The following is a 12,332-nucleotide window of genomic DNA, read 5'->3' as shown; positions in this document are numbered from 1 at the left end:
CCTCCTTTCAGGTGACTCTAGCCAAGACACACAAGTTCACCCACATCCTGTTCTCTCTCTCTCTCTCTCTCTCTCTCTCTCTCTCTCTCTCTCTTTCACACACACACACACACACACACATTTTTGTAGACAGGGTCTCACACAGCCCACACTTGCCTCAAATGTATTTCTAGCCTAGATCGATCTTGAACCTCAGAGCACTAGGGATACAAGTGTGCACCCCCACACCCAGTTATCTGAAGTCCTGGAGATCTGGTGCAGGGCTTCCTGCAGAGGCAAACACTACCATCCGGGTACTTCCCCAGCTCCACACGAGGGTGTTCTCAGGTTTCATGCTCTAAAAAGAAACGACTGATACAAACTACACATCTTGCTGCTTCGTCGCTTTTGTGTGGCGTTTCTGCCCGGCTTGGGGTCAGGCAGACGGGAGGTTTCCTGAGATCCCTGACAGGGAGCGTTCTTTTAAGAATACTTGGGAATCTTTGACGGATGCATAGGCTACAGGTGGCAAAGAATCCCAGACCGAGTGAGCGCCAGTCAGGTGTCTCCTCATTTACAAATGAGGAAAGTGAAGCCGCAAGTATTACCACCAGAATAGAAAAGCAAGTCAGGCATCCCCCAGGGCTTGTTCCTCTGGGGTCTCTAAGGTTAGCCTGATTTTCCACCTGCTGGTGTTTCCCGCTGGCATGGTATGAGATCCTTGCCAGGTGAGCCTCCCGTGGAATTCCAGAGCATTCTAGGTTCCGTGGTGTCAGGACATGCCTACCATCCCTGCTGGTGCCCAGTTCTTATGGGTTAAGTGAGCGGGGGCAGCTACAAACAAGAAGAGGCTGCCTGCTGGAGGGGCTGGGGGCGGCAGCCTCGCAGGATGGAATGCCCAGCGGTGGCAAAGTTCCTGGGGTCAAGAACAGACTGGGAGCCATCATACAAGAAACTCGGGGCCCTGGGCATCATAGTTGTCAGGCACTCCCGCATCTCTGAGACTACAGAGACTGCGGTCACTTTCCTCCTGGTGCTGCTCTCCAACGGCACTGCTGCGCCTGTGCACTCGTGCCCCTCCCTCAAGACAGCGCTTACTTTTGTTTCGCTGTTTTCAAAAGTCGAGGAGGTGAGGGTGGGAGCGAGCCCTGCCCGAGAGAGCAAGCGCTTTCCGACATCGTTGGGAGGCTGCGAGGATTAGGGTGTTGCTAGTCAAACGCAGCGGTGAAGTCACTTTGTGGATGGAGCTAGAGAGGCAGGCAGAGAGGTGCAAACTAAATACGCGTGCCTAGGGTAGTGAGACAACTGAAAGAATCCTCGTTGGGGCCCAAAGGTCGCCTTCCACCCGCAGGGTTATGGGTGGCTCTCCCAGCTCTCCTGGGAACGTTGTAACTCACCCGGTGACAGATGCCCAATACCCTGGGTACTAATAGCACCGTGGTGTACTGAGAGTCTAGGGCTTCCCTCACCACCTCCTCCTCGGGAGTCCCTTCTAGTCCACCCTGCAGCTCCCAGCCCGACGCCCAGAGTTCCAGCTGTCAGGACCACAAGCCGGGCTTGGGATCCGCCCGCTAGCCTTTGGGCGGGGCGGAGACTGCGAGCGGGACGGCCAGCTGCCATTGGAGGCGGGGAGGCGAGGGCGGAGGGCCGCCGGGGTCAAGTCCCGGGAGCGCGCGGCCGGCGGCAGTCACGCCGCAGTCGGGAGAGCCAGCGCCCGAGCGCAGACGCGCCCGCCATGAGGGAGATTGTGCACATCCAGGCGGGCCAGTGCGGGAACCAGATCGGTACCAAGGTGGGTCCGGGAGCGCGTTTGGCTGCCGCGCGCGGGTGGGCAGTTAGCATCGCCGGCCTCGGAGGATCCAGCCTTCGAACCAGGCTGACTCTGCGCACTCCTGGGAAAGCAAGCCCCGGAGAGCCGGTCCCGGGTCCCCGCAGGCAGACTCAGTGATCCGGTCCAGAGAGTGGGCCAGCTGGCCCTCATGATCCGGCTAATTAGACCACCGGTCCCAGCTGTGGGTTCCAAAGGGTGCGCCCGGGGCCAGACTCAAGAGAGTGGGCCACGGGTCCCGAAGAGCGCGCCCTCGAGAACTGGCCCCGGGGATTGAAGCCCAGGTTCCTGCGGCGACCTGGCGGGGAGGGTGAGCCACGGGTCTCTGGGGGCTGATTCCGACCCAAGGTTTGCACCCGGATCTGAGGGCTCCGGGAGCCGGCTCCGAAGAGCGGGTCACAGGTCCCGGTGCGGGTGGCGGGGACTTCTCAGGCTCCGGGTCTGACTCTAAGTTCCTTCGCCGTCCCCTCGCCAGTTTTGGGAAGTGATCAGCGATGAGCACGGCATCGACCCGGCCGGAGGCTACGTGGGCGACTCAGCGCTGCAGCTGGAGAGGATCAGCGTCTACTACAATGAGTCATCCTGTGAGTCGCGCGGCTTCGGGCTGTCCCCCCATCCCCCCATCCCCCGGCCTGCGCCGGCACCTGGCCTTTCCCGGCTGCTTTTCGGGCATGTCCTGACAGGACCCGATCGTACCCTGCCGGGACCCCGGGCTGGACCCAGAGGGGGAGGCTCGAGGGGTGCGGTCTTGGCGCCGGGAGAGTTTGCTCAGAAAAAAGTTAGGGCGCGATGGAACTGGATGCCCGGCCACTCCCTCACTTCCCCTGGAGCGGGAAACCCGCCCTAGGTCTTTTCAAACTGTGGGATCCGGCCTATCCCGAACCATCCGTTGAGGTTGTGAAATAACCTCATTGCTCCCGAGGCCATCCTTTTTTTTAAACTTTTAAAGAATGGAGCAGAGCAACCGAATGGAATGGAATTTTAAAGGCATCTTTTATTAAGGATGCTTAGCTAAAAGTTTGAGGAACACTTGTTTAAGTGGTTTTTCTGGTCCTTCGCCTAAAATTATATTCATTGGATGCCAAAACTGTAGACAGCTCTGAGAAATTAATGGGGAGATTAGTAAAATTCTAGACTCTGGGTAATCCCAGTGTGGGAATAATAGCACCTCTGTCCTCTGAAGGCCACAAGTTTTATTATAAAAATGTAACACACACACACCTCACAAAACAACGAAATCCCAGGGCACTGAAAAGAGCACCCAGAAATGGCATGTGCGGACACTCCCAGGGCATGGCACTGAAAGCGCTTCCAAGACACTCTCTGGAGTCACCAGATTTTTAGAGTTACCTCCCACCTGTTCACCAAGAACTGAGAAGGGTGGTAGATATGAATCATGGGATATTGTTCATGTAATAGACCTGAAGCACATGGAAGTTCTAGGCAGCAATTTTCTCTCTCTTTTTTTTAAATTCGATATATTCTTTATTTACATTTCAAATGATTTCCCCTTTCCTGGATCTAGGCAGCTCCTAAGAGAAACTCCAATGTTCACTGAGCTTCCTCTTGTTGACCCTTTCCTCAGCTTGGGCCTGTGTAGAACCAAGCAGGATGTGGTAGAACTCCAGATCCTCACCAGATGGGAACTGTAGCTTGCCTCGGTGACATGTCTCGCTACACAAGCACAGTCTACTCAAACAGTGAAGAGCTCATTTGAGTTTGAAGAAAAGGGTCGTAGCACCCCTGGGCTGGCACCTGGGAGGAACTGCTTAGGTACATGTATGTGTGGGAAGAATGTTCATAGGGCAGGTGCCAAAAGGCAGACGACGCAAGGCCGGATTGCTGCCACAGATCTTGTTTATTCCCCTGTGCATAGAGAAGCGCGGCGGTCTAGTAGTGTTGGAGGTGTAGGCAGGAGCGTGATTTCCAACTGGTCCCTCCTATGGCTTCATAGTTCCTCATCCCAAGGTTAAGAATCTGTGATAGAGAAACTCACAGTACCCTCTCTGAAAAGACACTGGTTATCCCTGCCGGTCAGCTCAACCGGTTGGGCCTTGCTGAGTCAAACTTTCCAGGAACCTGGAAGTAACTCTGGTGGGCTTTCTCCCCTCCAGCCAAGAAGTACGTACCCAGAGCTGCTCTGGTGGACTTGGAGCCCGGCACCATGGATAGTGTGAGGTCCGGGCCTTTTGGGCAACTCTTCCGGCCTGACAACTTCATCTTCGGTAGGTTCTACCTGTTTGCTTGCTTGGGCTTTCCTGGTTCATTTTTATGTGCTTGTCATGGTACCAGGGGTTGAACTGTGATTGTCCACTCGCGGCACTTTGGAGATATCAAAAGGTTTCAGATTTTGGGGCATTTCGAATTTTCAGGTTAGGAATGCTGGGCCATGCTTGTGAAAGGCAGAGTGTATTCCAGGGAAACGACATTATTTTAAATTAAGAATTGTGACTTGGGCTGGAGAGATGGCTCAGCGGTTAAGAGCACTGACTGCTCTTCGAGAGGTCCTGAGTTCAAATTCCGGCAACCATCTGGTGGCTCACAACCATCCTTAATGAAATCTGATGCCTTCTTCTGTGGTGTCTGAAGACAGCTACAGTGTGTACTTAGATATAACAATAAATAAATTTAAAAAAAAGAATTGTGACTTATTTAAGCTGGGTGTGGTGCTCATAACTATAACTTTAGCACCCAGAATGCTGAAGCAGGGTAGTCACTGAATTCAAGGACAGCCTGGTCTTTATATAGTGTGATTTGAAGGTACCCTGGGCTACAGAATGAAACCTTGTCTTAAAAAAAAAAAAACAGATCCTCACTTGTCTGAAATGCTTAGTTACATTTCTCTTTGTTATGGCTATCCTGACGGTAAGCAGATTTTGCGGGTTCTGGGGATCTGAACTCACGTCCTCACTGAGAACTGTAAATTACAGCTGACTGATTCATGGATGGTTCATCTTAGCTGGTTCACAGCCTTTCTCTAGCTTTGTAGATTAAAATGGAACCTTGTCAAGCAGGGCTCAGCCAGTGAAAGAGTATGGGGGGGAGGTCGGGCCCTTTTCAGCACCAAGACACTGAATTAGTAAGCTGGTGTCATCTCAGTTCTGGATAGAGTTTAAAATGGCGCATGCTTTTTATCCCAGTACTTGGAAGGCAGAGGCAGGTGAATGTCTGTGAGTTCATAGCCTAGTCTACCTAGTGAGTTCCAGGACAGCCAGGGCTACATAAGAAAAAAAAAACAAAACTCAAGAATGATTGCATTAGTAATATATAATTATTTATTTTTTTTCTGAGACAGGGTTTCTCTATGTAGCCCTGGCTATCCTAGAACTCACTCTGTAGACCAGGCTGGCCTCGAACTCAGAAATCCACCTGCCTCTGCCTCCCAAGTGCTGGGATTACAGGCGTGCACCACCCCTGCCCTGGCAAGTAATATATAATTTTAAAAAGTGAGAGTTCCCAATGACATGATCACACTCATTCTTAATTGCTGGTTGCAGGGCACCCTTGCCAGGGAGACTGTGGGAAGGACGCTAAGCGCCAGGCAGGCTGTGTCCTTAAAGCCCCTTTGTGGGTTTGTAGTTTTCCTTCAGATGCACAACTAGCTGAGGAGCCAGGGAGCACAGAGGAGCCAGGAAGCACGGAGAGCTGGCAGACTTAATTCTTCACCCAGTGTGAGTTGGAGGAACACCAGAGGGAGGGTTGTAAGGAAGCCTCGGTGTCTGCAGTGTGCCTGCCAAGCTTCAGGTTTGCAGCCTGTGTTTAACAAGCTGGAGTCAATGATTAACGGCCGAATGCACCGTGTAGATGTTCAACTTATGAACCCCAGATATTTAAGCAGGGATGATCTGTTGCTAGGAGACAAGGGCAAAATATTTTTAAAAAGTCACCAGCTTCCTTTTTTTTTTTTTTTTGTCAAGAGTAGAGAATAGTTTGAGGCTAATCTGTGCTATGGATAGGGACAGATCTGAGTCGCTGGCGTGAACTGGAGGAATTAAGTGTCACTGGGACACTTAAAGCTTGAGCAAGCTTGATTTAGGTTCTGCCTTGCCTTCAGCCGCCTTCCACGTTTTCTGCGCTTTTAATGAATGGTTCCCAGGCTCTGCGGTGCGTGCTGTCCTTCTGTAAAGTGATGACGGTTCTACATTGAGTTCCAGTACAAGGTCAACTCTAAGTTCCGAGGTGACCTCAGCGTTTGTTCCTCTCATTGCCTGGCTGCTGCCTGCTGAGTTCTGTGGGAAGGGTAGACAGGAGTTTGTGGGTGCTCAAGAAGGACCATGACAGTGTGTGCCGGCTAGTGCTTTGTCAGCTTGACAAAAGCTAGAGGCTTTTGGGATGAGGGAATTGTAAGTTGAGAAAATATCCCCATCAGATTGGCCTGTGGGCAAGCTAGTCTGAGGGCTTTTCCTTCCTTCCTTCCTTCCTTCCTTCCTTCCTTCCTTCCTTCCTTCCTTCTTTCCTTCCTTCTTTCCTTCCTTCCTTCCTTCCTTTGTTTGCTTCTTTCTTTCTTCTTTCTTTCTTTCTTTCTCTCTTTCTTTCTTTCTCTCTTTCTTTCTTTTTCTTTCTTTTCTTTCTTTCTTTCTTTCTTTCTTTCTTTCTTTCTTTCTTTCTTTCTTCTTTCTTTCTTCTTTCTTTCTTTCTTTCTTTCTTTCTTTCTTTCTTTCTTTCTTTCTTTCTTTCTTTCTTTCTTTCTTTCTTTCTTTCTTTGCTTTTTTCCTCCTCCTCCTTCCTTCCCCCCCCCCCCCCCCCCCAGCTCTGGCTGTCCTGGAACACACTCTGCTCTGCAGGCCAAGCTGGCCTTCCACTCACAGAAACCTACCTACTGTGTCTTCTGAGTGTGGAGATTAGAGGCATGCACCACCACCCAGCCAGAGGGGCATTTTCTTGATTAATGATTGATGTGAGAGGGTCTGGCCACAATCCCTGGTTCTAGGTGGGTGGTTCTAGGCTCTCTAAGAAAGCAGGCTGAGCAAGCTAGTAAGCAGCGCCCCTCCATGGTCTCCGCATCAGCTCCTGCCCTGAGTTCCAGCCTTGGCTTCTTTCTTTCCATGATGAACTATAAATCATAAAGTGAAATACCGCCTCCCCTTCCTCCAAGTTGCTTTTGGTCATGGTGTTTTATTGCAGCCATAGACACCCAAGACATCATCTTAGAGTCTGCTCAGAGGAAACAGCCAGGCTTCCCTGGGTAGCAGCACAGTTAGACAGGATGGGAGAGAGGCCCATCTTAGACGAGGTTAAGCCAGGGAAAAGCAAAGCAAGAAAATGGCTGCCTCCGAGGCCAGAGGGGCCGGTGCCTATCTGTGTGCTGTAGTCCTGGAGGCGGCGACTGCCCAGCTCACCATGAGCCACACAGCTGTTCTGTTGATGGTCTTGGTACCTCACAGTACATGGAGGGTCATAAATAGCAGGAGCAAGAGTCTGAGCGCCCCCCTGAGGCTGGCAAGAGCGCGAAGCCACTGTGGTCATCTGGCATGCCCGCTCGAGCTCCATCTTTTAATATTGAAACGTGATTAATGTTTTCATCACTGAGTGAAGTCAAAGTATCTTCACATGTCCTGTCCAAACATCGCATGAGTGTGTGGTGTCACAACAGAGACCTCTGCCCCACCGTTGACATGAGGTTGTATCCTTAGACAGATAACTAGTGTAGATGCTTGGGAAGGATAGTGTATATGAGATTTTCTGCACGCACTCTTACATGTTTGTACACACAAATGATTTGTGTTCTGGAAATGAAATTATGCTTTACATACTCTTGACGCTTCTGGAGAAGTTCAGTAATATACAGCAGACATTGTCCAAGGCAGTCATAGGACCTTTCCATTGTGCATGTTAGTCCGTCACTTTCTTTATTATTGATATTTATTTTTTTAAGATTTTATTTTATATATGTGAGTACACTGTTGCTGTCTTCAGACACACCAGAAGAGGGCATCAGATCCCATTACAGATGGTTCTGAGCTACCACGTGGTTGCTGGGAATTGAACTCAGGACCTCTGAGAGAGCAGCCTTGCTGAGCAATCCTTCCAGCCCTGTTGATATTTAATTCACTCAGACATATTTTCATATCCTCTTGATTATCTCATAAAGTATGTCTGTTGAGTTTGAAGTTTTGTTAAGATTTTATTTTTTACATGTATATGAATGCTTGATCGGGCTGGAAAAATGGCTCAATGGTTAAGAGCACTGACTGCTCTTCTGAAGGTCCTGAGTTCAAATCCAGCAACCACATGGTGCCTCACAACCATCCACAATGAGATCTGATGCCCTCTTCTGGGGTGTCTGAAGACAGCTACAGTGTACTTACATATAATAAATAAATCTTTAAAAAAAAAAGTACTAGCCGGGTGTGGTGACGCACACCTGTAATCCCAGCACTTGGGAGGCAGAGGCAGGTGGATTTCTGAGTTCGAGGCCAGCCTGGTCTACAGAGTGAATTCCAGGACAGCCAGGACTACACAGAGAAACCCTGTCTCAAAAAACGAAGGAAAAAAAAAAAGTACTTGACCATAGGTATGTATGTGCACCACATGCATGCAGTACCAGAAGAGACCAGAAGAGGGTGTTAGATAGTCTAGAATGGAGTTAAACATAGTTTTGAACAGCCATAGGTACAGGACACAATCCAAGGTCCACTGCAAGAACAGTTAAATACTCTTAACCACTGAGCCATCCCTCTAGCCTGCAAATATATCTTAATGAAAGATTACCTTTGTTTTTTGGCATGCAATGATGCAGATAAGGGTTTTTCTTTTTTCTTTCTTTCTTTTTTTAGTTTGTTGGTTGGTTGGTTTTGTTTTACTGCTTTCAAGATAAGACATGGTTTCTCTGTGTGGCCCTGACTGTCCTGAAACTTGCCATGTAGATCAGGCTGGCCTCAAAGATCTGTTCCCTGAGTGAGGCATTAAAGGCTTGTGCTTCCACCCCACCTGCAGATAAAACTGAATGACAAAACATAAACCATTCTGTGTACATAAGCATGATTGCTTTGGTATAATGATCATCAAACCTTAATCCAATTTGGGTAATATTTAATGTAGCCCTCATGTATATGAATTAGTTGGGAAAAGTACACAGATATTTTTAAGGCCTTATAATCATGTTGTCATTTGCAATTTTAAAAGCGTTTTTTGTAGCAGTGTCATGTGACACATTTTCAGTAAAGGAGGTATTCAGCATTCAGAAATGCAGAGACTAACTACATTTCCCCCAGTTCTCCCTCGCATCCTTACATACTTGTACTACATATAGGTCTGTATTTCTACAGGTTAGGAAATATTTTCTCTAGCAATAAATGTAAGAAGGGAGAGGTCTTTTTTTTTTTTTTTTTTTTTTGGATTTGGTTTTTTTCCGAGACTGGGTTTCTCTGTGTAGCCCTGGCTGTCCTGGATCTCACTCTGTAGACCAGGCTGGCCTCGAACTCAGAGATCTGCCTGCCTCTGCCTCCCAGAGTGCTGGGATTACAGGCATGCGCCACCACTGCCCAGCTGGGAGTATTTAAAATTTAACAATCAGTCCTTCCAAATCAAGGTTTCTTCTGCAAAGGAAGGCTAAGAAGGCCTGCTGTGTAGAAAGAGCCTCTCTACTCCACACCGCCAACTAGATGGTCTTTGCCAGCCACCTGAACTCTGTTGATAAAAGTCAGAATTCTTGGAGACATGTTAGGCTCCTTTCACAACTGGCCTGGATATAATTAGAGGGTAGGAACCACATCTGTGCTAGCCTTCAATTATAGGTGCAAACTCATAGTTTGTGCGAAAGTGATGGGGGTGGTCCCTAAGATGCCCTGCTCACATTAAACACCATTACTGTTTTGGAGCTGGGCAGGGCGGCATGCATCTTTTGTCTTCGTTTTCCTGGTTGCAAAGGTGGATCTCTGTGAGTTTGAAGCTAGCCTGGGTCTAACTAAAGAGTTCCAGGACAGTTAGGGATACTGTAGAGAGATCCTGTCTTGAAACAAATTACTGTCTTGAGAAGAAAATAAGTGTTTGTACATATCATATGTTGGGCATCCTTTATCTAAAAATCCTTGAAGCCAGATTTTTGGGGTGTTGGAATAGTTGCATATATATATATGGAGCTCCATTGCAGATGAGATAGTGAACATGTATTGGTTTGCATACACTTTATGCATAGAACCTGAAGGTGGTTCCTACAGTGTTTTCAGGGCTTCTGCATTTTGATGGACCTGCCACATGAGGTCAGGTATGAAACTTCCACTCATGATGTCAGATCAATGCTCAGAAAGTTTTGGGTTTTGAAGTGTTTTGCATTTTTGGATTAGTGCAAAGTTCAAAAAGTTCAAAACTATGATATATACATTGTATCCTCTTTGGACTTTACCATGAGCCACAATTATTTAAAAATAAGATCTGGCCTGGTAGGGCTACATGAGTTTGAGGCCAGCTTGGGATATGTGTGTGTGTGTGTGTGTGAGAGAGAGAGAGAGAGAGAGAGAGAGAGAGAGAGAAGGCAGGCAGATTGACTCAAAACAAAAAGTGACATTACCAGGTCAAGAGAAAAATATATCTTAAAATTTTATATTGTTTAATATAATGCCCTAAGGTTGATTCCAGGTGAGTCACGGCCTCAGTGCATTAAGTGCACTCTTTTAGTGAGCAGGACTCTGGCCCCTGGATACTTAGTTGGCCTGTCTGAAGAGGTCCCTGCTCACCTGCCTAATAGTCGATGTGTTAAGTACCTGTTATAGTCTGATTCCTATTCCTTTGCTCCAGTCTCTTTCACTGAAAGAAATACCGGTCAGAGAAAGCAGACCACTGATATCCCCTTTGGAATCTTGCTGTCTTGCAGGACAAACAGGTGCCGGGAACAACTGGGCCAAGGGTCACTACACAGAGGGCGCGGAGCTGGTGGACTCGGTGCTGGATGTGGTACGCAAGGAGTGTGAGCACTGCGATTGTCTGCAGGGCTTCCAGCTCACGCACTCGCTGGGCGGTGGCACGGGCTCAGGCATGGGCACACTGCTCATCAGCAAGATCCGAGAGGAGTACCCAGACCGCATCATGAACACCTTCAGCGTCATGCCATCCCCCAAGGTCTCCGACACCGTGGTGGAGCCCTACAATGCCACACTGTCTGTGCACCAGCTGGTGGAGAACACCGACGAGACCTACTGCATCGACAATGAGGCCCTCTATGACATCTGCTTCCGCACGCTCAAGCTGACCACGCCCACTTACGGAGACCTCAACCACTTGGTGTCCGCCACTATGAGCGGTGTCACCACATCACTGCGTTTCCCTGGCCAACTCAATGCCGACCTGCGCAAGCTGGCTGTGAACATGGTGCCCTTCCCGCGTCTGCACTTCTTCATGCCCGGCTTCGCCCCGCTCACAGCCCGGGGCAGTCAGCAGTATCGTGCCCTGACAGTGCCTGAGCTCACACAGCAGATGTTCGATGCCAAGAACATGATGGCTGCCTGTGACCCTCGCCACGGCCGCTACCTGACCGTCGCCACCGTCTTCCGAGGTCCCATGTCCATGAAGGAAGTGGATGAGCAGATGCTGGCCATCCAGAACAAGAACAGCAGCTACTTTGTGGAATGGATTCCCAACAACGTCAAGGTGGCCGTGTGTGACATCCCACCGCGGGGCCTCAAGATGGCCTCCACCTTCATTGGCAACAGCACCGCCATCCAGGAGCTGTTCAAGCGCATCTCGGAGCAGTTCTCAGCCATGTTCCGCCGCAAAGCCTTCCTGCACTGGTTCACCGGCGAGGGCATGGACGAGATGGAGTTCACCGAGGCCGAGAGTAACATGAATGACCTGGTGTCCGAGTACCAGCAGTACCAGGACGCCACGGTCAACGATGGGGAAGAGGCTTTTGAAGATGAGGATGAAGAAGAGATCAACGAATAGAGAGCTCTAAGATGCTACCGTGCACACTTGCTCTTTTCTTAGCCCTGAGGGTGTGAGAATGGTGCCCTGGTCTAAGCATGTCACTGGCCCCTCTCAAACCAAATGGTGCCACACTGTTCCCCGGGTAACCTGGAGCAGAGAACTTTCCTTTACCAGAGAATTGGCAGTTCCAGCAGACCAGGGAGATTTTATATAGGAACACTGAAAACAGTAGGGGCCGTACAGAGCTAAAGTGACCACCTTTTGTTAAGCCCCCCTCATACCCCAATCAGAGTTAGAATAAGGATTTGTTTTTCATTCTTGGTGATAAAAAACTAAAGCCACACAGTGTTGCCTTAGTTGAATACACACTATGGAACTTTAAGACAATCCATTCATAATAAAATGCTAAACCTCTTGAACTTGAACTTGGTCTCTTGAACTTTCATCAAAGCATTGCAATACGTAGGTCTCATTTTTCAGATATCTATTTTGTGAAATACCAGACAGAACATCACATCTATCCTGGAAATAGCTGTGTGGAACAGGGCCTGCTGTGGGTTGGGCTTCAACTGCTACCATGCAGCTAAACCTTGCCATACGGGTCCATCCCTGTGCAGAAGAGGCAAAGGGTGAGGTGGGTACCAGTCACATCCCCCACATGTGC

General features: G+C 49.1%; 1 protein-coding gene across 1 annotated transcript; it reads left to right on the top strand.

The window, feature by feature from the left end:
- Window positions 1-1,631: 1,631 nt before the first annotated feature.
- Tubb6 (tubulin beta 6 class V) lies at window positions 1,632-12,093 on the top strand. Its single transcript, XM_052201339.1, has 4 exons — window positions 1,632-1,771; window positions 2,283-2,391; window positions 3,922-4,032; window positions 10,620-12,093. Exons 1-4 carry the CDS (start codon window positions 1,715-1,717, stop codon window positions 11,684-11,686), a joined length of 1,344 nt encoding a protein of 447 aa, XP_052057299.1. The 5' UTR covers window positions 1,632-1,714; the 3' UTR covers window positions 11,687-12,093.
- Window positions 12,094-12,332: the final 239 nt, after the last annotated feature.

This window comes from Apodemus sylvaticus, chromosome 13, assembly GCF_947179515.1.
Source record: "Apodemus sylvaticus chromosome 13, mApoSyl1.1, whole genome shotgun sequence".
Taxonomy (NCBI): domain Eukaryota; kingdom Metazoa; phylum Chordata; class Mammalia; order Rodentia; family Muridae; genus Apodemus; species Apodemus sylvaticus.
This window is presented reverse-complemented; position numbering and strand designations above follow the sequence as displayed.

Bases quoted from the DNA above. Each gene is read 5' to 3' on its own strand.
- Tubb6 (XM_052201339.1), top strand. From the start codon at position 1,715: ATGAGGGAGATTGTGCACATCCAGGCGGGCCAGTGCGGGAACCAGATC. The intron at 1,772-2,282 runs GTGGGTCCGGGA...TCCCCTCGCCAG, and splicing joins GGAACCAGATCGGTACCAAG to TTTTGGGAAGTGATCAGCGA. The intron at 2,392-3,921 runs GTGAGTCGCGCG...TCTCCCCTCCAG, and splicing joins CTACTACAATGAGTCATCCT to CCAAGAAGTACGTACCCAGA.